Source organism: Stylophora pistillata, chromosome 6 (genome assembly GCF_964205215.1).
Source record: "Stylophora pistillata chromosome 6, jaStyPist1.2, whole genome shotgun sequence".
Classification (NCBI taxonomy): Eukaryota; Metazoa; Cnidaria; class Anthozoa; order Scleractinia; family Pocilloporidae; genus Stylophora; species Stylophora pistillata.
The window spans coordinates 20,552,075-20,577,074 of NC_142524.1; the positions used below are offsets into that span (position 1 = coordinate 20,552,075).

A 25,000-nucleotide genomic window follows, 5' to 3' on the forward strand; every position below is an offset into this window, starting at 1 on the left:
CATTTTATATAAACCGCGCGCAGCGGTTTATATAGCGTCATATAAGGAACCGCTCGACCAATCAGGTTGCTGGAAACTCTTTGTTCAGCTCTGAAATTATACTAAATATATATATATATATATATATATATATATATGTGTGTGTGTTGTCGAGTAGAAAAATACGACGACTACGCTTTTATCGGGATAAAATACGACGACTACGTATTTATCGGGATAAAAACGTAGTCGTCGTATTTTTTTACTCATCATATATTGCGCTCTACTTTTTTGTATCGAGCACGGTTATGCGGAAAAATCGAAACGCACACTTCCTATATAAATACATACATACATGCACACATGCATACATACATACATACATATACACACATACGCATACACATACACATACACATACGCATGTACATAATACATATATATACATATACCTATACATTAAACAATTATATAGGAAAATAAATATGAAAACTTCGCACTAAAACTTCGCACCACAGATCTGTTTCGAAAGGGTTAAAAGTCCTCGAAAGGGTTAAAAAACCCTTCCGAAACAGATCTGTAGTGAGAAGTTTTAGTGCGAAGTTTTAATTTTTATTTTCCTACATATAATTGTTTACAAAGCTCCATGACTGTAGAGCATTCTCCGATTCAAGGATAAGGTTTTTTACGTTTATACCTATACATTATATACATATACATATACATATGCATATGTTAGGAAATCCGCCTCGTTTGCTTAACTACCCCTAAATTAAAGCTTACCCTCGCAATTTCTTCCCCTTCCAGAGAATCCAGGTTTACACGTACAGCTGTAAGACCCTTTAGTATTGTTGCAATAGGCATAAGGACTGCAGATGTTTAACCCCACGACACACTCATCGATATATGAAGACATTAAACCAACAAACAAACAATTGACGAAAACATATACATGATATGATAGTTCCGCAACATTACTTGCTATTTATATTTAGTTTGGACAGCATTGATATTTGTTGTTTAAAAAAATGAAAAACGAAAGTCCTCTTTTTCTTTGCTTTTGCGCTTCGCGTTTCACCGCTGTTGGGGCTCTTCAGGCATAGCCAAACGTGTTTATTGACTTATTACGTCACAGATCTAGTTATAATTACAATAATAGTGTCTATTGAAATTCTCCTAGGAGAAACGGGTGATGTCCTGAGAAATAGAGTGACAGTTCATAAACAACAAATTAGAGATCCACAGTTCATAAACAACAAATTAGAGATCTACACACACGTATGCTGGGAGTCAGCAAGCATGTTGATGAAAATGCTGCGGGATTGACCCCTCAGTTCACTATCTTTCCGTTTTACATGATTCCCGGCCCTTCCGAGGTCATGAGAAAGAACAAAGAAATATTTTTTATTTCGAAATATAAACCCGTTCTAATGATTTGAAATTAAGTTAATTGCTCGCGCGTGCTTCGATTTATTTGCTATTTAACAAATAGAGAAGCCTTGACTATGCTCTGTTCTGTAGTAAAGCACGCAGGAAGAGGCTAGAGCACGAAAGAAGTGTAGGGAGAAACACGAGACGTAGTCGAGTGCTTCTCCCCACTTCTTGAGTGCTCTAGCCGCTTCCTAAGTGCTTTACTACAGAACAGAGCACAGTCAAGGCTTCTCTATTTGTTTTATAATAAAGAGTCCGTGAAATTCCCCACGCATTACTTGAGTTTTCAAACAAACTTTATTTTCAAAGCGAACAACAGTGTCGTCAGCATGCTCTATACTCTGACAGAGCACTCTTACATAAGCCAATCAAAATCCTTGTTAGAATGGGCAATCTAATTTGATTGGATGAACAAGACCAAAGCTGTCAAAATGTCAAACCATCAAAAGCAATTACGAAGAATCGCAAATCTTACTTTATAATTCGAATTCATAAACTTGCATTTTTTGCGTACAAAAGCCAGTATCTAGTAACATGATTAATGAAATCCGGCCGAATCTTGGCCCATAAAAACCTGGACGTTATCAACGTGACAATTTGAAAACAAACTGCTTAAAGCTTGTGGTTGGAACTTGACAAACTGCTGCGCTGTGCTGTTCTGTGAATAAACAACGGTCGAATTTACAGCAGCGGGAGGATTTTCTGAACTGGTGGCTACATCAGAGGAACTTGGCTGCGGTGGTCTTCTATTCAATGCACCAGAGAGGAATATCTAAACAAGCCCTTAGCTCTTCACTGGATGGACGAGTGTTTTAATTCCTCAGGCTAGCCTCACTGCGATGACCAGAGATCGCCATTATGAGGCATTCGAGGCCGTCAAAAAGTGAATCCTTTGATGTTGAAAACATCCTGGCCTCCTTTTCTACACTGCTGAGGTCTTCAATCCCCCTGGATGGTTCTTAGTAGCCTCGTCATGGGTCATTGAAACGTATTCCCGTCCGTTGTCGTCTAATAAGAACTGGAAGCTTTGCTTAGTCAACTGTCGCTGACCTTCGCGTCCTCGATGACACCAGTACTAGGTTATATGAAGCCCGATATTCCGCAGAAGACCCCAAGGATTGTCTCCCCGGATTGTATTTGACGACTTCAACTTTTGGAGGTCTGCTTTTGGAATTGGAGGTTTTTGTTTTGTATTTTCTTTGTTCTAGCGCTTGTTTAGCTTTATCTGACTCTGGAAGTAAATTTAGAAAATTTAGTAAATTTGCGTCCACTCTATTCGAGGTTTTCATGTGGTATTTATTATATTTTTGCGACAGAAAAACTCACCTTCAAAAATTCGGATAGCCCATTTGGTGGATTGTTTGGTTTTCTTTGTTTCTGTTCTTGTATAAATTATGTCGTCTATTTCTGCACTTGATATGTTTTCAAATCTTTGCCTGTTTAAGTTGCCGCCGCGCTCATTGTTTTCATAATTAACTTCGTTGGAAACCTCACTTTCAGCTAACGGGTAGGTCGCACTGTCATTGACAGTATCCTCTAAATCGATCGACGCTACTACCTCAATTTTTCTTTCATCTTCTAGGTCGTAGAGGACTTCTGAGTCAAATAAAAACCCGAAAGAAAAATGTGGGATTTGATCCATCATGTTACAAATTGGTAGATGGCGTGACAGCTTCAACTCCATGTTCTGTACTCTGATAGAGCACGCCCTTTCAACCAATGACAGCGTGCGTTATATCCGAACTTTATTATAATTATATTTAGTTTGAACAGCATTGATATTTGTTGTTGAAAGAATCAAACACTAATACTTTTCTGTTGCCAGAAGAAAACCTCCTTTCCAACAAAAAAGGAATGGACCTAGCAAATCAAAAACTTTGGAAAGAAAGAATAATTTGCTTTGATGTGACTTCGTTGATATACATTTTCCTGCAGAGAAGATGGATATTTCGGTCACTATCGCTTCCGTGGACGACTTTCTCATGTGAGCTTCATTATTATATCACATTTGCAATTAAATTTAACGCACACCTTTACAGTCTCGTCCATTTCCTTGGAACCCATCTTTGCATGTGCAATTGTAAGAACCTTTGGTATCGATGCAAAACGCATCATCGCTGCACTTGTGTAGGTCACGAACACATTCGTTGATATCTGAACAAAAAGAAAAAAAATGAACAAATAAAAACAAAAAATTATTCGACAAATAAAATAACAAGCAAACAAACAAGCACCAACAACCATGAAAACATCATTAATATGGTAGACAGAGTTTTTGTTTCTTATGATCACTATTTGTCTATCTGCTTTGTATCGATTTACAAATTAAAAGCACCGAGTGAGAGAGCTGTATTCAAAATTTAACGGTCGTGCAACCATCCAGTAAGTCACAAGTAAGACTGACTTACGAAACAGTCATATCTTCCTATTTTCGTTTATTTGTTTATGGTTTGTTTTGTTTTGTTGTTTTTTTCAATGCGGAAAGCTCTGCGTGTGGGTAAAGATCTGTTTGCCTGTGGCTGCTTCTTTCCACTTACAATATACCCCAGAAAACGATATGTGAAGACGAATAAGACATCGAAGGTGGCAAGAAGTTAAGAAAAAAATAATTCGCCATCAGTGAGTTCTATTGGTGAACAAACCGCAGCAAAGACCTGTTGTACTTTAGTTTTAAATGAATCGTAAGAACAATTTAAGCAACAAAAGGACAGAAAAAGCTCTGTTGTTAGAGACACACTAAAAAAGTAGCACTCAAGTTTTTCCTCGTTGTTGTTAAACTAAAGTGCTCAAAATATCAAAATAAAAGTTGTGTTTACCTTTTCCACAAAGCGGACCCTCAAATCCCACGGTACAGAGACACCGGTAACCTTTCTTGGTGAATCCACTTTGACAAGTAGCATTATTCTTGCAGGGATTTTGAACACAATCACTCTGACGGAAGAAACAAAATGTTGTCATTGTCATTATCACTATCATCGTTATAATCATTTTTATCATTTGATAGTCACCCGCACCGCTGCTGTCATCGCTATCGCCATCGTAATCGTTAGGATCATAGTTGTCCTTGTCATCAAAATTATTAGTTCTTGCTAATGCTTTGGCCAATGTTACTTATATATCTAGTTCTCTATTTCTTCACTAACTTTGAAACACGTTGTATTTGAGAAGATATCGTTATAGAGTACAGACACAATATTACTTCTAAAGAAAGACTGAAAACAACTCAAGTACCTTGGTAATTTTTTAGGAGATCATGAGATTATGAGTTCTAAAAAGAAAAAAAAATTAACCAAACTGACTTGTTAATTGAAAGTTATATTTACCTCAGCGGCGTGGTACGAATACTTCTCTCGGTCTATCAACTTGTCTTCGTGTCCTTCGTGAGTAACGTTATTCAGTTCACCTTCATAGTTTCCATTTCCATCTGCAGGTGTATAAAGATTAATGCTGACACAATCGGGCTCCATATAACACAAGTTTTCGCAGAACCTGGCAACTGTTATTACTACGGTGCGAATGGTGTGGTTAATGAGGCGTTTTCCGTCAAATGCTTTCTCAGGCCCGAACTCCAAATTGCGACACTGGTCTGCGATACAGCTGTCTTTGAAATGAAAATAATAACTACAGTAAACGTAGTGCTATAACTTATATTATGTTTAGCATTACGGAAAATATTGTAATGTTACGGTAATTGTTCAAAAGAAAAAGATAAATGAACTTCATGACTGTGTCTCGGGTTTACATACCTTTCTCCTAACTCCCATCCCCTCCCCCCTCGTGTTTAGATAAGAGTATATAAACGCTGTAAAAGTTCTCTAGTGCTCTTAAATTGTAAATTATTTCAATTACGTTTTGCTTCCCCAGACTTTCATTTCAAGTCTGACAGAAACGTTTCCTCTAAGCCGATTGAAGGGACCCGGCTTAAATGTGCCTACTTGACTTTTGGGCTTTTCTTCTTCCCATGATAAACACAACGGATTTTCTTTTCATCGTCAATCTTAAATGTAACTTTAAGGGCTTGCTTTGAAGAAAGCTCGCGTTGGGAAGGAAGAAGAATAAGGGGCTTCAAACTATTTGGCAGAGGTTCTGACGCCGACTTTGTAATCGCCTGTGCCTCGTTCTGTAAATTCTAACGCAATACACATTCGTAAACAAGAATGTAATACATATATGAGAACGATCCTTCGCAGTGAAGCACTATTTGAGCAATAGTGAAAATCAGACCTGAAAAAAATTTCAGGCCTGTACGGGATTCGAACCACTGACCTCTGCGATACTAGTGCAGCGCTCTACCAATTGAGCTAACAAGCCAACTGGGAGCAGGCCATCAAATTAATTCGATATAAACCCGTAGATGATAAATCAAACAACAACAAACATATGAAACATATGTGTGAACTGCGGTTATGAGACGTATATGAGAACGATCCTTCGCAGTGAAGCACTATTTGAGCAATAGTGAAAATCAGGCTTGTTAGCTCAATTGGTAGAGCGCTGCACTAGTATCGCAGAGGTCAGTGGTTCGAATCCCGTACAGGCCTGAAATTTTTTTCAGGTCTGATTTTCACTATTGCTCAAATAGTGCTTCACTGCGAAGGATCGTTCTCATATACGTCTCATAACCGCAGTTCACACATATGTTTCATATGTTTGTTGTTGTTTAATGTAATACATCTTCAAAGTATTATCTGTAGGTTGATAAATGAAGTTTTTTTAACGGAAATTCTTCAGTGAATATATGTGGATAACGTTAATTTTCTGACTCAATAATGAATTTTTATAAATTTTGGATGAAATTTCCACAAAATTAACGATGACTCAAACTCAGGGTAGAAATAACTTGGATATGAGTCATACCGAAACTAACCTTGTGATCTGACAACCATGAGCATCATAAAGCAGAGTTGCAATAAAAGAAGGGAGACAGAAACGGAATACATGATACAGAGCACGGCTAGAGAAGTTTTGCCGGACTCATTAAACGTATGCTCACGTCGGTAAGATACGAAGTCTTTTGTTTTTAATAAGATTCACTATAACAGGTGAATTTTGAAACAATAGAAATTGCAGTCAAACCGTTTCATATGTCAGTTTTTCTTTCCATACAAAATTGTTTGGTTAGAATGTTGCTTTGTTTAGCAATAATTTGCCTGTCAATATCCATAATGAAGTTTTGTCACATTATCCTGGGGTCTGACATGTTATCATGAAAAATTGATAAAATAACACGTAATTATGCAACTGCGTTAGTCGTCCGCCAATTCGCCTCTACGAAAACCTTCATATCCATATATCCGTCACTTTTTAGGAATGATTACTACAATTTCCGAAATAACACGCACACTGATATAAAAACCTTTATTGCTGAATTAAGATAAATTGGACCGTCCAATTTTTGTTTCTTTTAATTGTAGACCACTCCGTTTAAAAACAATTCTTTAGGGTGAAAGAATTGTTTTAAACGAGCTGGTCTAGAATTGTAAAAAAAGTAATAATAATAATAAGGCTTAAGTCACTCAGTCTCCTACAATTTTTTTTATATTCAAAAAAAGTTTTGGAAACGTTTTTTCTTGTAAAGGTTGCAAAATTTCTGTCATAATTGACTAAATTGAATCCTCGTTGAAAATCCCAGCTCTAAAGAAACGCATAGATGTAAATCTAGTTTGTGAAAATGAAGCATTCATTTGATGACTTTCTTGTTTTTTTTTTTCGCTTGGACACATTAATTCACAGCAGCTGGCATTATGAGCCTTTGTTAAATTAGATAATTATCATGGTTTTTTTTTCGGTGCTGCTGAGAACTTCTGTGTGTCAGGAAATTAATTCCCGATAATTTTCAGCATCCGCTTTAAAGTGTCTATACGGCCAATAGGGTTTTATTGTTTTGGTATCTCTTTAAACTGTATAAGAGTATTCTAAAAAAAAAAAATTTGATTCTGACGCCTCTTCACCCTAAAATCGAGCTTTGTAGTTCCCGATTCGGCCACGCCCAAGGAAGTTGACCGCGTAAGGGAAGATTAGTAATGAGTGATGTCACTCCAGCAGCGTCTCGAGCGTCGTGTTGTTACTTTGCTTGACAAACGCAGTACTTTTACAACACATCTATCGCGCATATTTATGTCGCCGAAAACTCTTTACCTTACTGAAAAAAACAGTGAAATGAACCACTGGCGGGATTTGGCGCGTTCCTGACTTGACTTCAGGACCCATTCTGAACCCAATCTCTTTTTTGCCACGACTCACGGTCACCTTCAATGGGCGTGGCCAAAGCGGGAAGTTTACAGCTCGATTTCAGGGCGAAGACTCGTCAGAATCCAATTTTTATTTAAGAATACTTTTTTACATGTTAAATACATACCAAATCTATAAAAACCTTGTTGGTCGTATAGACACTTTAACATAACATAACACATAGCATAACATTTATTCAGGAAGTTACAACGCAAATACAAAAAAATACATCCTGAAAAGAGAAAATCGTGAGGTTAGCCCTGTATAAAAACAATTTCCCTAACTAAAAGCATACAATAGATGAATTTTAATGGCTACAGACTCAATAAATATTCAATAAATATTCAGTGAATATTCAAATAAATTTTAAGCTTCAGGATATAAGGTTTTTTTATTGTAAGCAATGAATCTAGACAAACTCATGACCATAAAATATATGTTATTGACCAGCCGGAGGTCCGTATTGAGAAAAACTTGGCCGAGGTCTTGGGTACCGCCCAAGGCCATAGGCCGAGGGCGGTACTCAAGACAAAGGGCACAGTTTTTTCCAATACGGACCGACCTACGCGCATAAAAAAATGATTGCCTTAAGAACCCGCATAATTTATGGCTACAATTACGAGTTTAATTAATTACGGGAAAATCCTACTTAAAGTTAACAATTTATTAGCGAGTGGATGATAAAGAAAACTTAAGAGGAAACCTTCACCGAGACATTTTAATTTCTTAGCGTAGCTTAAAAGGCTTCCGAGCAAACTTTGAAGCATTTTTTGATAAGTAACTGTCACGATGTGAATCGGTTTTTCTTCTACCGAAAAGCTGAAGCCAATGAGACTCTTTCCAGCTAGATACAAGGGGATTTAATGCGGCTTTTATTCATCGAATTCCTTCGGTTACTGTTGTGGAATTTACGGTAAAAATGTCCAAAATTCAAAGGACTTGCAAAGAATAGGCGAAAGTGCATTTATAGAAGAACTCAAAACTTCGCTCAGCGTTTCACAAACGAACAAATTGTGTTGAAGAATTCAGGTATTAACGATTGAGAGTCACATCGATTAACATAATCGTTAACTGCAACTACAGTCTCGTTTTAACTTTCTGAGTTACTTTTTGTGAAGGGTTATTAAAAAACAAATCGTTTCTAAGCCGCGTTTCAATCTTTTTATAAACAAATTTAGTACCACAAAATTTATTTCGAAGTCAATTTTTTCCGAAAAACCAAAGTGATTTGAGAGCGAGAGAGAAGAAAGAATTAATATTGTTTATCGCCAAAAGGTCGTGACCGAGGTCTTTGCTCAAAAATTCTGCCCAGCTGGCAAAATGAGATATATCTGTGAAAAATTGCAACGAAGCTTGAGATGTTTTGCAAAGTGACTCAACCGAAGCGTATACCGCCCGCCGTGAGCGGGCCGGATGGGGAGAATACTGCTCGCTCTCGGAACCAATCATATTGCAGGATTCGTAGAATACCACCCGCTCACGAACTGAGAAAAAAATAAGTTGTGATATTTAGCCAAGTTATGAACTTTCACTAAATACGCAAGTTTGACTTCTTTGATCGCAGAGATCGTTGGTAAAACGAAAGTTGTTATAGTTAAAATTGTTGATTTTTTTATCATTATTGTAACCATTCTTTTATTTATATATATATTTTTACCTTAAGAATAAAAGTTCTCATTTGAAAACGATAAACTGCTTTGCATTTACTGAACTATCAAAGCAAACTCTTTGTTACGATTCCATCGGCAAACGTTTATCTGATCCATAAATAGCTCAACCGCTCTAACGAATGAAGTTAACAAGGTGAGTGCCCAATCCATTTAATCTCTATTTCTTCTTTAAAAAAAGTGGAAAAAAATGTTTTTTAATCATCACAGAGCACCGTAGGGAATCCGAAATGTTTAGCGATTACAGGAAATTATTTCAGCGTCTTAGTTGCACATATGCAAAAAAATGACCATCAAATAGAAGAAAATGTATTTTGAAATAAAGTATTTGTAGAAAATCAATTGATTTGGCGTACGAAACAAAGTCTTTTATCAGACCTATTAATATGCTCATCAACAAACATATGAAACATATGTGTGAACTGCGGTTATGAGACGTATATGAGAACGATCCTTCGCAGTAAAGCACTATTTGAGCAATAGTGAAAATCAGACCTGAAAAAAAAATTTCAGGCCTGTACGGGATTCGAACCACTGACCTCTGCGATACTAGTGCAGCGCTCTACCAATTGAGCTAACAAGCCAACTGGGAGCAGGCCATCAAATTAATTCGATATAAACCCGTTATCATCTACGGGTTTATATCGAATTAATTTGATGGCCTGCTCCCAGTTGGCTTGTTAGCTCAATTGGTAGAGCGCTGCACTAGTATCGCAGAGGTCAGTGGTTCGAATCCCGTACAGGCCTGAAACTTTTTTCAGGTCTGATTTTCACTATTGCTCAAATAGTGCTTTACTGCGAAGGATCGTTCTCATATACGTCTCATAACCGCAGTTCACACATATGTTTCATATTTATCATCTACGGGTTTATATCGAATTAATTTGATGGCCTGCTCCCAGTTGGCTTGTTAGCTCAATTGGTAGAGCGCTGCACTAGTATCGCAGAGGTCAGTGGTTCGAATCCCGTACAGGCCTGAAATTTTTTTCAGGTCTGATTTTCACTATTGCTCAAATAGTGCTTTACTCCGAAGGATCGTTCTCATATACGTAATATGCTCATGTTTCTCAATATGTTTTAAACTACTTTCGTTGTAAATAGAAAAGCCTTAACATTCAACCGATTCGTTATTATAAAACAAATAGAGAAGCCTTGAATGTGCTATGTTCTGTTGCTAAGCGAGCAGGAAGCGCCGAGGGCACGAAACTAAAGAGTAGTGTAGGGAGAAACGCTAGACGAGTTCGAGTGTTTCTCCCCACTTCTTGAGTGCTCTAGCCGCTTCCTAAGTGTTTCACAACAGCACAGAGCACATTCAAGGCTTCTCTATTTGTTTTGTAATAACGAATCGGTTGAATTCCCCAAGCATCACTCTCAGTTTTCAAAACAAACTTAATTGCGAGAATGAACAAAAGTGTCGTCAGTATGCTTTTTACTCTCATAAAGCAAGCTACAATAAGCCAATCAGACCCTCGTTAGAATGGTTAAAGTAATCTAATTGGTTAAACGTGACTGAAGCTGTCAAAAATGTCAAGTTCGCAAACCATCAAAGTTCACAATCTAAAATAGTTCGCCAACTGAAGTTAGTTCGCTGAGCAGAATTTATCACTTTTGCCCAAAGTTTTTTTAGTCTTAATGCGGAATCTGAACGTAAAATGTTCAGTGAAATTGCAGCCGCCCTAACATCGCCATGAATTGTATGAATTGTAACAGTTATGCTACTTTGGATATATTTTCAAGTTTCATCATATCTGTTTTGTTCCGTTTTGTTTTAAAACGCGAAACTAGAACTATATATAATACACGAGTGTTAGTGATTTCTATTACCGTACTTAAGTTTACCTTCACCGCACTTTCCATTTCGTCTTTGAGGATATTAGTCTCTGCACATGTTTTCAAAGTTTTTAACGATATTTAATTGGTGGTGTAGGAGAAGAAGCCTCATTTCAACAGTACTTTCCATCAACAGTTTTGACTGTTAAAAATGATTTTACTGCACATTTTGAGTAATTATAGGTGGTTTGACTGCTGAGCTTTGTCTGCATGTTCGCTCGGCACACATGTTACTCAAACGTAAGATGGAAGGAGGATTCACTGATGTCTCCTGATGAGGGGTCTCCCAAAGATAAATAGAATGCTATGATAAATACAAAATGAAAGGAATTCAGTGGGGAGCAAATATGGTGGCGTCTACATGCTTCAAATACGCTCTGCAACGAATGTCAATTTTCTTCCGCAGTTACATCATAGTACGAGGGCTTTCTTCTACAGAAACATCTCTTGGACCAGCGTCTATCTCCAGCTCATTTTCCGAGAGCAAATGACTTACCCAAGCCGAAATAACATCAGCTACCCCAACTAAAGTGAACCAACCATGGTCTATTCATTTTCGAAATTGACAAAGACCTTCTATCTCCTGTGATATTCTACACTTGCTGCCCAAATACTCATGGCTGGCAATATTTCTCCAAACCCTGGTTGGACTCGCACATGTCATAGAGGAAAAAGTCCTGTCCCTGTGTGCACAAGAAATTTAAAATGTCTCTCCTTAAAAGCACGTAGCTTGATGAGTCATTATAAAAAGAATAACATGATCATCTCTAACCTAAACTGCTTTCAAGATCCAGCCGGCCAGTATATTCGGAAAATGTTGACTTAGTTGGGGTCTCCAAGACATGGCTCAGTGATAACATCAAAGATTCAGAATTACTTCACTCTGGTTACACCATTTTCAGGAAAGATCGAATTAACAAAGTTGGTGGAGGTGTTCTTATTGCCATACAGTCTGATACTTTTGAATCTATATATTAGAGTAATGAAACAACCCTCAACAGGACCTGGAGACCCTTTCCACTGAGATAACAACTCAAACTAACCAAACAGTATGTTTTTGCTGCTGTTATCGACCACCGGACAGTGAACAAGATCGGATAGATAAATTTAAGACTTTTATGAACCAAATTTGTGATTATGACTCTTTTGGTGATTTTAATTCACCTAAAATCCTGTGGGACTCTACATGTAACGCCAATGGTGTCAATGAGGAATGCTTTGTCGATCTACTGAACGATCATTTACTAACACAACCAAACAAATCACTTAAGCAGGATATTAGATAGATAGATAGATAGATAGATAGATAAATAGATAGATAGATAGATAACTTTATTTCAAAATCGCTAAGTGGAAAGTACAGTCCGCAGATCTGTCATGCATTTATAGACCATCATCCTTTATAAAACACATAAAAAAATCTGGTAGTCACAACAATTACCGAAAGTTTCATTTTTTTCATAATTAGTTTAGATGTAGTTTGAGCTGTTCAAAAGCCTTGTAAAGTTCGTTCGTAAGTCTCTCATACGGCGAAGATGTGTTATCGAAAGTAAAGGCGAAGATTCGAATATTCTGAACGGTGCACTCCGAAGTAGTTGCATTTTCTTTCAACAAAAGGAAATATTTGCTTGCAAATAGAATTTTTATGCTTCTTCTCCCCGTTGTGTACTTTTTATTTCCTTTGGGGACCTGGGACTTGGGGTGGCATTTATTTGGATTATACCCAATACCCTTTAGGATACTTGTGCTTGCCAAGTGACCAGGCTCCCATGTGAGCGTCACTTCGTTCCATCTTGATGGTGGTTAAAGACGTGGTTTTTCATCCCTCCTCCTCCCCTTGTCCCAGCCACTCCTCATTTTCAGCTCATTATAATGTAATTTTTGGCGTTTTCAGTGCCCTCACCTTTACTGGGCCAAACTTTGTATCAAGGATTTGATTGAACAGTAATTTTAAATAAATGCGGCTATGGGATTTTGCCCATAGCAATTTACTCCAATTGTTGATTGGTTATAATTTTTCCCAGTAAACATAGCTCAGGCAAGGCAGCATATTTGGGTTGTTCATATAATTTATAAGGGAGAAAAGGCATAAAGAGTGGATTTTTTTTTAATTACTCAACTTTTAATTATTTTGAAGCAGTTTTCTGTCTTTTTTTTAACTATTCCAGTTGAAATTCTACCTGGGAAATTGGACAACATTCCCCCTTTTAAGTTCTGACAACGCTATCTTGAAATTTTTTTTTTTTTTTAGGCTCTGAGAGTAATTTTTTCCCGAAATGAATTAGACGAAATACGTGCAAAGTGGTGTAGTTTACTGATTACTTAGTTTTACCGTGGGTTTGACTCAATGAATAAATACGTAAACGCGTGCATTGCCGGGCCAATGCAAATTGACGACTTCCGCTAGAAAAAATGTTTTTTTCCTTTCTTCAATTTGTCAGCCATTTAGTAAACAACTAAATAACCTCGACTGTTCGGTCGCAATCGGAAAATCTCCAACCTCAGTCGAGCTATCGCCCGGTTGAAACGGCAAGGCATTAGTGTGATATGTTCCCGCAACGATCATACTGTCGGTTATTAAAAATCATTAATGCTTTGTAAAAATTTATCATTCATCCCAAAAATTCGGATATAATTTAACTTCTTCAACAACAACTGCATATTTGGATCAAGTAAATTGAACAGCGGTGACCATCTGAAACAGAACTTCTTAACTTCAGTTGTAACGTGAACTAGATGCAAATTGCTTCATTTCGTAGTTAATGTAACAATAGATATTGGATAAGCTAAAAACAATTTCTTTTCAATTTTGTTTTCAGAAAACCTTTCATTACAAAGAGCGTTACTCGGTGATTATAGTGAATTCAACCCCACTGGAGGACAAACTGGTTTTGACGAACAGGAAACGAAGCTAGTTACATACTGGAACACATCCTTCTCCAACATCTGTCTCGGTATGAAGATCGGACATCAGCTCAGGTAAATTGTCATCAACAAGAAGGCTCTGGCCAGAAATCCGTGACAGTCAGCGGTACGTATTGAGGGCTCGCGATGGAGCTAAAAATTCACACTGATCATGCGCAGGACGATCAGCTTGGCTAGAAAATGGCGGCTGGTGTGCAAAATTCGAGTAAAAATAGTCGCGGTCTCTTTCTTCAGATTCACAACGATTCCTCATCAGATCTTCTCTGGGGAAACCAAAACAAAAACAGAAGGAAGCAAATTGCTTCCCGAATTTTTTTCCGGTGGAGGGCTTGATTTCCAAGCGGACTTCATGCGGAACGGTAAGTAAAGAAAAAGTTCCTTGCTTGTTGCTTGCTCAACTGAGTAGCCTGGAGTAAAACTAAGAACAAAACATCACATTTTATTTCCAGACTCAATACTTAGTCAAATGGCTAAATTATAGCTCCTTTGACAACAGTTGGGAAGACGAAGAAAACCTAACGCTCGATCTTGTCAGGTAAGCATAAGCTTAACTTTGCAGTCTTGACATATTCAACTTGGTCGGAAAGCTGAGCCAATCTGCTTCAAATTTACGCTCAGAGTGAATTTATAGTTGTCACAGTTGTCAAAAGATTTGAAAAAACAAAAAAGCTGTACCAGCTCTTGAGAGGAAGCATTTTTAAAAGGGTTCTTGCCTTCTGTTTTGCTTCTGAAACTTGTTTTCCTTTGTAAGCAGAGATGCCTGTTGCCTCCTCTAAAACTATAATGTAGTTCTCCAGTTCTCTATTTGCTTTCTGGAGCTCCCCTATGACCTTATTGCTTTCAGTTAATGAGACAATCATTTCTTGCTATATTTCTTTTGTTTCCTCTTCTAAATTCTTATGCTTGGCCTTCCATTCTTTAATTTTATCTCTCATGGATTCCATTTCTTCATGAAATGCTCTGACTGATTTCACTTGCCCCTCGCACTCGTGAAATTTTTTAACTTTTTCATGGAATTCTTTTCTGGCTCTACGCTTCGTTTTCTTATACAGTTGCACAACTGTACCGGCAAGTTTAGGCAAATGAATGCTGATTTCATTGCGTGTCGATTCATCATCTGTAAAAGCAAGAAGGCCACAACGACTACACTGTTCCAGCAGATCCACGTAATCTATATTGTGTGCATTTTCAGTTGAGCCGGCCTGTTGTCTTCATTTCCGGTAGAAAAATTTTGGCTGGAAGTGCCTTCAGCACCCGAAGAAGCGGCGATTTTCTGCCACTCTTTTAACAGTGGAAAGGGTATATCAACGGCACAAATAACCTCATTCACATCAGCTTTAGCTGTGTAACGAATTTCTGGCTGGTTAACCACGATTTGGCGTTTGAAACTCAAAGAGCATTCATTGAATTCGTCCGACATTTTGACTTGCAAAATAGCAATGTAATTTATTACTCCAAATGCATAATGCAGGTTATACATAAAACGGTGAGGTTACAAAGTATAGAATGAAGATTCTTGGGATGCAAAATGAAGGACGTTGCGCTATCAAAACGATGAATTTACGAGTCCAAAACATGGCTCATGGCTGCCTTCCTCTTGCCCTTTAAATCGCGCTTTTTAAAGCATCGTCATCGAAAGTATTTTCCCTGATTTTCAACGTCTTTTGAAACCGGTTTAATGACAAGGAAACCTTTTAATTTTAAGCTTAAAGTGAAGTTTCTGGTGTAAACAATGCAAGCGGATTTTTTAAAGGATACCAAAACCCTCCCGAGACCAGTTGATATTTTCGAGAAAATGGGAACTCAGCAAGCTAATAGAGAAGACATATGACGGATTTCAAGCATATTTTCGCTGAGAGAGATTGGGCTTGGGAACCGGTTTAACCACTACGAAAGTATTAACTACGTGATTCCACAGGTTGTACGAGATTTTAACTTTGTTTTAAGATTTTTGAACCTTGGGTTAAAGCTTCCAAAGGGATGTAATAACGAATAATAAATCAAGGTAACTTAAAATCTCACTGTTTTCTTTGTAACGGCTTGAATTACGCGTTTGTATTCTAAGACAGTATTTGGCATCAATGCGCCTCCTCGGCGGCCATACTGTATCGGATTTCTGGCCATGGCTCACTCTTTGTACTCACTGATCGCTGATAAAAGACATCGCAACACATCACTGAGTCGTGACACGTGGAAGGCACTTATTGGGTCAGAGGCCTCTTTGCAACTGAACTGTAACAAAGAAGGTTTCAATGCAGATAGTTGGGGAGTCGGTTCTAGAGCCAGAATTGGCATTGTTAACAACGAAAACGACTGCACCACTTGCAACTCAAGGATTGGATTTGGCACACGTGGGGGGCTCTATTACGCGACCACGTGTGGCAACACGGCAATGTTCTTTCCAGATAATGGAAGAGGCACATTAAAGCCATGGGATACATCTTGGTGCATTAAAAGAATTTCTACACAAAACACAACGTAGCTATGTGTTAAATCGTCATTGTAATTTGACCTTGGTTTCTGAACAAAAGGAACGATTGGAAACACCACATAAGAATTCAATTAGTGGAAAAGAAAAATTCCAAGATCGATCATGTAGAATGAATCGCGCAGTGAGGTGACATTTTTTTCAAAAAGTTAAACAAACAGTTCATAAACGTTAATTTAATTAGTATAAAGGTGCAATGAGTGGAGGCGCGGTGGCCTCATGGTTAGTGCGCTTGACTCCGGATCGAGTGGTGCGGGTTCGAGCCCCGGCCGGGACATTGTGTTGTGTTCTTAGGCAAGACACTTTACTCTCACAGTGCCTCTCTTCACCCAGGTGTATAAATGGGTACCGGCAATTTAATACTGGGGGTAACCCTGCGATGGACTAGCATCCCATCCAGGGGGGAGTAGAAATACTCCTAGTCGCTTCATGCTACAGAAACCGGACTTAAGCACTGGTCTAATGGGCCACTAGGCTCGTAAACGTACTTTACTTACTTAAAGCTGCAATGATGTGTGTCACGAGCCATTTTTGCTATTTGCAAGGATACTGGATATTACGAGCCAGACTCCAGTATGTGCATTCAGTTCAACATTCCTTAGGCTCTATGTACTTATCCTTTTATTCTCCCTGGGAGGGGAGATATTCTATCAGCAATATCCTTGGTCAAACACAATTCGTAAGCTTACGGTGTGTCACGCAATTTTTCAATGTGTGGATCTTTATGAAGAAACGTTCGTATAGCACGTAGTATAATTCAATAAAACTGTTTTCCTTTTCGCTTACTTGCTAGATTGCCTCTGAAGAGTACAGAGCTATTCTCGAACTGGACACCCATCTGATATCTTCCCTGGCCCCATTAAAGAGACCTCTAGCACAATTCTTTTTTCTGGTAGTACAGTGCTGTGCAAAACTAATGCAAACGATTATCGCGGAATATCGCGCTTTGTTCTACCGGTATATCGGCGATATATAAGCATTATATCTTGCATTTTATCGACACTTAAAAGCGATGAATCGAAGAGATATTGGAACTTTCCTGTGATATCTCGTTCCGATGATAAATTTTTGCCAGTGTCATCATTTTTGCTGCGGTGATATATCCTTACTACGATTTATCGTGGTACATCGTCACCGATAGAGAATCAAGAAACGAGGCAGGCTACAAGGGAAATATTTGGATTGGACTTTTCAGTAAACGATGACTTTATTGAAGTATCGATCACAGCACCTTATGGTCAAATGACGAGTACATCAAGAAAAAAAATAAGAACAGCTAAGATGCAGTCTAAATTTGGCGCTTTTCTTTTTTCATTTTTCCAAACGCTGGCTCTATTTTCCCATGCTTCCGTCAGTCTCGAAGACTCACTGTATTTTAGAGCTCAGGGGGGGAGGTTTGTTCCTGTTATGTCAGACTGATGGCCTTACGTCTGGCGTCTTAAGATTTAATTTACGCTTATGACATTCGAATAGACTATAGTCTTGCCTACGTGTATTATACGCCAAAAGGGCGCAAAGTTGCCTCTGCCATCTATAGTGTGGCTGTAATGATATATCGCCTACCAGAAACTATATATCGCGAAGCTGTAACGATATATGGTTCAATGAAAAAAAATATTGCTGGGAAGCAGCCTCATTTTGTTGGATGTAAACAATATATCAAGAAGGCGAAAACGATCGGATGTTTTGCGGAGCGAGAACGATATACAGCTCAGCTGCAGGTTGATATGCCGCTGAGAATACGATATATCCCTCAGGGAAAACGATAACTCGCGAAGAACTCAACGACATATCGCGATCATCTTTTGCATTACTTTGGCGCAGTACTATTTTTCCTTCCTGCTGCAGCTGCTCTTCTTGAAAGCGAAAACGACCTTGGTAAACCTCCACCTGAACAACATAAAAAAAAAAGAATACTTATCCTTGTACAAAAATATTTCTTCAACTACAGAAATATTTATTTAAGCAAAAAAGACTCTTACCGCGACAAAAATATGAAACCCAGTACTCAAGACGCAGACGACTCGTATTTAGGCTGAAGGATTGCTCTTGTCAGTGATTGTAGAACAAATACAATGAAACTGAAAATTTAGCGTTAGTAGCGACTAAGGGATACCACTGGTCGTTGATAAAGTGAAAATTAAAAAATATTGTGCTCGCGGTTCCTCATGGTCTAAGGCAGATGTCAAAGCTATTGAAAACGAAAGCATTGGTTTAAGAACTTCTCTTTGGGTTTAGATTACATATACCAGTTAACTTCTCCAACCGAGTCTTGTGTAATGCATTCCGTTTTTATCTGTGTCCATTGATTGCTGTTTTGTCGCATGATATGTACTGCAGTTGGATCACAAGGTGATTTTAGGATTATTTATAGTTGTATGATATAATTATAATAATATAATTATTGCTACGCGTTTTACTTTCGGATAATTTATTTATAAGCAATTTATTTGAGTCGCCATCATCCAAAGACGAAATTATCATAACACTGTAAAATTAGATATTTCAAGAAATGAGTTCGGATTCAAATCTCCAAATTGTAATCATCAGCGGAAAGCCAAGATTTGTGAAAGTGGATTCCATTTTTGTCACTAATATCACTTCCCCCTTTGCTTTCTTGTTGGAAAAAAACTTTTGTAACGCAAAGAGGACGATATGCAACCGAATGTGTGCAGATGTGGTTGTTTTTGTTTTTAATAATTTGTCTTTTCTTCATCGCGAATTTTAAAAAATGTTGCAAGAATCTACGAAGATATAGCAGATCTTTCATATCAACTACTTTAATTCATATTTAAAGGTATATATGGAGATGTTGCGATGGAGTAGAACTGCTTTGCTTTGGAAATTAATAGAGTGAGTACCACAGATACGACATCAAGATTTTGATTAGAGAACAATTTTTTGAAAACCAAGTAGACCAAGTCATTTCTGCCTCGTACAATTATGACTGGAGAGAGTGCGGAAGTTTAAAAAGCTTGTGAAAGTGCCAGAAGGCCTAGGGACCTCCAGTACAGCATGAAAAGACGAGGCAGTCCTTACAGAATGATAGTTACTATTTATGCCCTCGGGGACTGAAAGCATACAGCAGCAACAAGCCTGCTCCAAAATAATTATACGCAAAGCACTATAGTTTTATTTGTCACTATATGAGCAAATGATATACAAGCAAATAAAAGCAAACAACAGAACAATGCAAAAAATAAAACATATTTTGACACAAGTTAACACTATTTTGCCTTTAGAAATCAACACTGAATGCAAGCCATTACCCTTTTCTGTTACTAGATTAAGATACAAGTCAAGTCTCCAGCTATCAGAAATTAACAATACAATACCCTTTTCTGTCACCAGATTAAGACACAATTCACTTTTTGCCTTTCAGAAATCAGAAATTTAGGTTTGGTCTCCAGAATAACCTTTTAACTCCCACAAGTGATTAACATAAAACTTCTCCTTATCATAACCATGCATTGTCCAGCAAACAATGGTAATGAGAGTATTCATTGCAAACTACTCTGTTGTTATCCTGATCTAAAAGTGTCTATCTGAAAAGATAGACCAAAAGTGTCTATCTGAAAGTTTTGAATGCGCAAGCAAACATTTGAAACTTTTGTTCACCAGAAACGATCTATCATTCTTCGACTGGCCATTCAATGAACATTAGCATAATGACGGTTGGTCGTGCTTTTGTCCCTCTGCTGGTTTTTGTAGTTATTTTACCTACTCTAGTCCTCAGCAGCTCCAGCGAATGCGTCCATTACAGTTTGAATCACTCCACCTTTATTCATAGAGTTTCTTCGCAGTACCAACGGAGAAAGCTTCCAACCCTGAGATGGTCAACGCGTGGCGTGATGACCATAGCGATGCCCGACAACCAACGTACCATTACAGTTAATATGATCCTACTTTGCGGCGACATTCACCCTCAACCTGGACCGTCAGCTAGAGGTGAGGTCTCGACAAATTCGGCTTCTAGAAAGACGAAATCAGCACAGAAATATCCATGCAATGAATGTCAGAAGGCTGTAAGAAATAATCAAGACGCCATTTTCTTCTCAAGTTGCAACAAATGATCGCATGCTAAGTGTCTTTGTATGTCGCGCACAACCTTTCGGTACTATCTAGATCTGACCTAAATTGGAACTGTACCACTTGCAACTTACCACAGCTGAGTGATTCTTTTTTCGATGAAGATTCCGTGGTGAGGTCACCAATTACAACAGAAGAATCGGAAGGTGGTCATTCTACTCGAAGGTTTGCGCGTGACACATCAGGCGACCTCAACGACACAATTGACAACACACAGTTGGAATCTGTACCTGGGAATCTGAAACGGCCAGAGTTGTTGTCTTATTTTGATCTTGGTCTTGGAGATAGGAGATTAAGGTTTGGGCACTGGAACGTTAATCGTTTAATTTCAGCTAAGTTTGAGCAAATCAAGTTCTTCCATCTTGGAAAGTCTGGTGTGCCGCAGGTCGATGTGCTTTTTCTAAAAGAAACGTTTCTGAAGGCCAACATTCCAGATTCATTATATACTGTTCCTGGATTTACATTATATCGCTGTGATAGATTACCCAGACGTGGTAGTGGTGTACTTGCCTTTGTCAGTCATGATCTGCGTGTCAAACGTAGAACCGATTTGGAAAACACTGTCTTAGAGATTATTTGGCTTGAGGTTATTCCTTTTAAGTCAAATCGATCGCATTTTATCTCCGGAATTTATCGCCCACCCTCGCACTCGTTGGCAGACGATATTCGCCTAGAGGCAAATATTGAGCAAGCTTATCTCTTGAACAAAGAAATGATTCTACTGGGAGACTTTAACATAGACGCGCTCAATCGGTCAAAATATAATCAACATCGTCTCAGTAAAGGTTTGAAGACTATGAATTTTGATCAGCTCGTAAATGTTCCAACAAGACCAATTAGCGAAACTTGTCTGGATCACATCTTTTCCAATCAACCTCAAAGAATACAGAATATCATTTGCCCTGTTATCGGGCTTGCTGATCACTTACCATTGTTTGCGGTGAGGATATATAACAATGCTCTTGAGCGTCGTACTCGTAACGCGTCAAAAGGCAACACTTACATTCGGTAGCGTGACACGAAAAGGTTTAGCGAAGAACAATTCAAGTTAACCCTCGAGCAGACCCCATGAGATACTATTTTTGTTTTTGATGAAATCGATGATATGCTGGAATCGTGGGAGAGTTTATTCAATGAAGCACTGGATCTACACTGTAGGTGGCGAAACAAGCGGGTCGCACTTGTCACCCAAACTCCTTGGATGTCAAATGCTATTTTAAAACAACTGAGGTTAAGGGACATGCTCCTGAAAAAATTCTAAGCGTTCAAAAGACCCCTTCGGTTGGGCTGAGTACAAGAATCCCAGAAATAAGGCAGTTGGCTTGCTAAGGAGTGCCAAGCGAAAATACTACGTCTCAAAACTTGAGAACAATCAAGACAACACCAGAGAACTGTGGAAAACCATTAAATCAATTTCTGGAATGAACAAACAGCCTAAGCGAGTAAGCAGCCTTAAAGCCGGTGAACATCTTTTAGACGACAATGAACAAATGGCTTCCAAGTTTAATTCTCATCTTACCTCTATCGCGGATCAACTCAGATCATTACTTCTTCAAATGAACTTAGACATCTCCAAACTTATTCATTTTGTCGATTCAAGAAAAGATGCTGGCATCGATTTCTCTATTCCGCCTATTACAGAGAGAAAGGTTATCGATTGTCTCCGAGGATGCTTAAATTTGCAGCTCCTATAATTGCCCCGTCCATTGCCAAGTTAATCAACTATTCCTTCAGCGAATCGGTTTTTCCTCAACGCTGGAAGACTGCGAAAGTCTTTCCATTATTTACAGGTGGAGATTCGGAAAACGTGAACAACTATCGATCGTCCGATATCTGTGTTGCCAGTACTTTCAAAAGTCATTGAGAAGCATGCACACGACACGCTTTACAGCGATCTTTATGATAATAACTTGATTTATCCTAGACAATCCGGTTTCCGGAGGCTTCATAGCACAGAAACTGCTTTAATTGGAATTATTGATGAGTTGCTGTCTAATCTTGATAAAGATCGTGTGAGTGGCATGATTTTAATTGATTATTTTAAGGCTTTCGACATGGTTGACTATTCCATTCTACAAAAAAAGCTTCAAGCATATGGGCTCGATAGATAATCTTTAGCTTGGTTTGGATCATATCTCGACAGAAGACGACAGCTGGTATCCATGGATGACAAAGAATCCCCTACTGCATGGGTCCGTCATGGTGTACTCCTAGGCTCAATTATAAGCCCCTTGCTTTTCATTGCCTTCATCAACGACCTTCCACTACATGTGAGTTCTGCTGAAATTGATCTCTATGCCGATGACACGACATCGATTTCTGCTGCTCATTATGAAAATATTGATAACTTACAAAGTTCACTGACCACAGCGATCTCCGATGTCAACCAATGGGCAACAGCCAATAAACTTCCTCTCAATGAGAACAAGACAAAAGTGCTTACCATCACTGGTAAGCGACTCTCAACCAGAATTGAACATGATCTTGAGGTTCTTATTAATGGAAAGCAACTTGAAAATGTGCAATTTGCAAAACTTTTGGGACTGGAGATAGATCAAGAATTAACATTTATTCCTCATATTGACAAATTATGCAAGAAATTATCGCAGAGAAGAGGCATTTTGAAGAAGATCAAATACTGCTTACCACTAAATCATCGCCTTCTATTTTATAATGCTATGATAAGACCAGTAATGGATTATGTAAATGTTGTTTGGTCCAGCTGTGACAAACATTGCCTAAACCGTGTCTTAAAGCTGCAGAAAAGGGCTGCTAGGATCATTTTAGATGCTGATTCTTGAGCTTCCTCTGTAAAGTTATTTAACAAACTTAAATGGTTACCTTTTTATGAACAGGCCAAGATAACAAAATGCTCCATTGTATATAAACGGTTACAAGGAAATGTACCTGCTTACTTAAAAACTTTGCTGAAACTTTCTAGTGAAACTCACTCACGAGAAACCAGATATGCAAATTTTAATTAGCTTGTCCGATCGTCAAACGTCAAAAGGAAGGAGGAAGAACTTTTACAGCGACAGCATGTAAAACCTGGAACACCCTGCCACCATCAACTCGAAAACTGGCCACCTTAAGTAGTTTTAAAACTTCACTCTGGAAGAGCATTTTCAATGACCAACAGGTTTTAAATCATTTTACTCTGTAATTTTCATAGCTGATTTTTATGTAGTTAAACCACAGTTTTTAATATCTCTAATATTATTATTGTATTTTTAGTGGTTGACTGGTTTATTAGTATTCTTTACTATTTTAGTGCTACCCTCATTAAATAAAGCCTTTACTTACTTACTTATTTACTTACTTACCTAATTCTCATCTCTAATTTACGAGGAAATATGTAGCAGTCCGTGGGGAGAATTAACAAACAGATCTTGGGAGTTGAAGGGTTAAGACACAAGTCAACACTATGAGTATTGTAAAAGGATATGACAGGCTCACAGTAATTTATTTAGTATCTCAGATACAGGAAATTGCTTCGTGCCCCGAACATGTGCCCTGTCTGATCACTACGCATGCGCCAGACTACTTTGCTCCTGTAACATCTTAACAGCTTAGCTCATGTAACATCTCCACCCTAAAAAGGGGCTAAATGGAAATGTAAGCTTCAACGGGAACTAACAGCCCAAAAAAAAATAGATAAAAGGAAATGAAAAAAATAATAATAATGAAAAGCGAAAGTATATGTCTCTCTGAGTGTTCCTACGAGTGTTCGAACGGCAAAAGGGCTTATAAGTCTAGTCTAGATGCCTCCTTCACAATGCGGCCACTCCTGGTTGTCACAGGCAGGTTATCATTGCTTTGGTTGGAAAGTACCGGTTACGTTAGTAGGTAGCCGCTTGGGGTAGTTCTGTTGACGACATCGCGAACGGTGAGGGCTCTGTCTCATGGCTGTCTGGCACGGGTACTCTCTTGGTTGCCAACAACTTGTCTTCCACAGGTTATTGGTGTTTTCTGTAGAGACTTGAGCTGTACTCTATTGTGTCGTGGCTCAGACCCACCAGTTTTCTTGACTATGTAGGACCTTGGTATACCGATCTCTTCCTTCACCTCTGCTGGAATCCATGTCTTGATTTGTGGCTGGAAAACGACTACTTGCTCGCCTTGATGTAGTCGTCCAGGTTCATGTGTCGACTTGCGATCGTACTGGTTTCTCTGGCTGTCCTGTCGATTTTGTAGCTGTTCCCCGTGGCTGCCAAAGGCTTTTGAACGTTATAGATGGCCGCTGCACGGCAGTTGGGTGTGGTCCGGTATGTCAACAGTGCTACAAGTATCTTGGCGAAAAAATTACTTGCCGTGGCGTAGTTTGTCCAACTTGTTGAGGCTAATGGTTATAATACCAATC

At 38.5% G+C, this 25,000-nt stretch overlaps 1 protein-coding gene across 2 annotated transcripts in view; it reads right to left on the reverse strand.

The window, feature by feature from the left end:
- Positions 1 to 25,000, reverse strand: part of LOC111342407 (uncharacterized) — a 70,956-nt gene that overhangs the window by 7,333 nt on the left and 38,623 nt on the right. The window contains exons 2-5 of one of the 2 annotated variants that reach the window (XM_088762672.1): positions 4,734 to 5,011; positions 4,227 to 4,341; positions 3,442 to 3,564; positions 763 to 885 (exon numbers count right to left, since the gene is read on the reverse strand). In XM_088762672.1, coding sequence (XP_088618798.1) covers positions 763 to 885; positions 3,442 to 3,564; positions 4,227 to 4,341; positions 4,734 to 5,011 — 639 coding nt within the window. Of the gene's footprint in view, positions 1 to 762; positions 886 to 3,441; positions 3,565 to 4,226; positions 4,342 to 4,733; positions 5,012 to 6,277; positions 6,379 to 25,000 lie in introns of those variants that run through there. The other variant, XM_022949477.2, reaches the window with a different exon arrangement.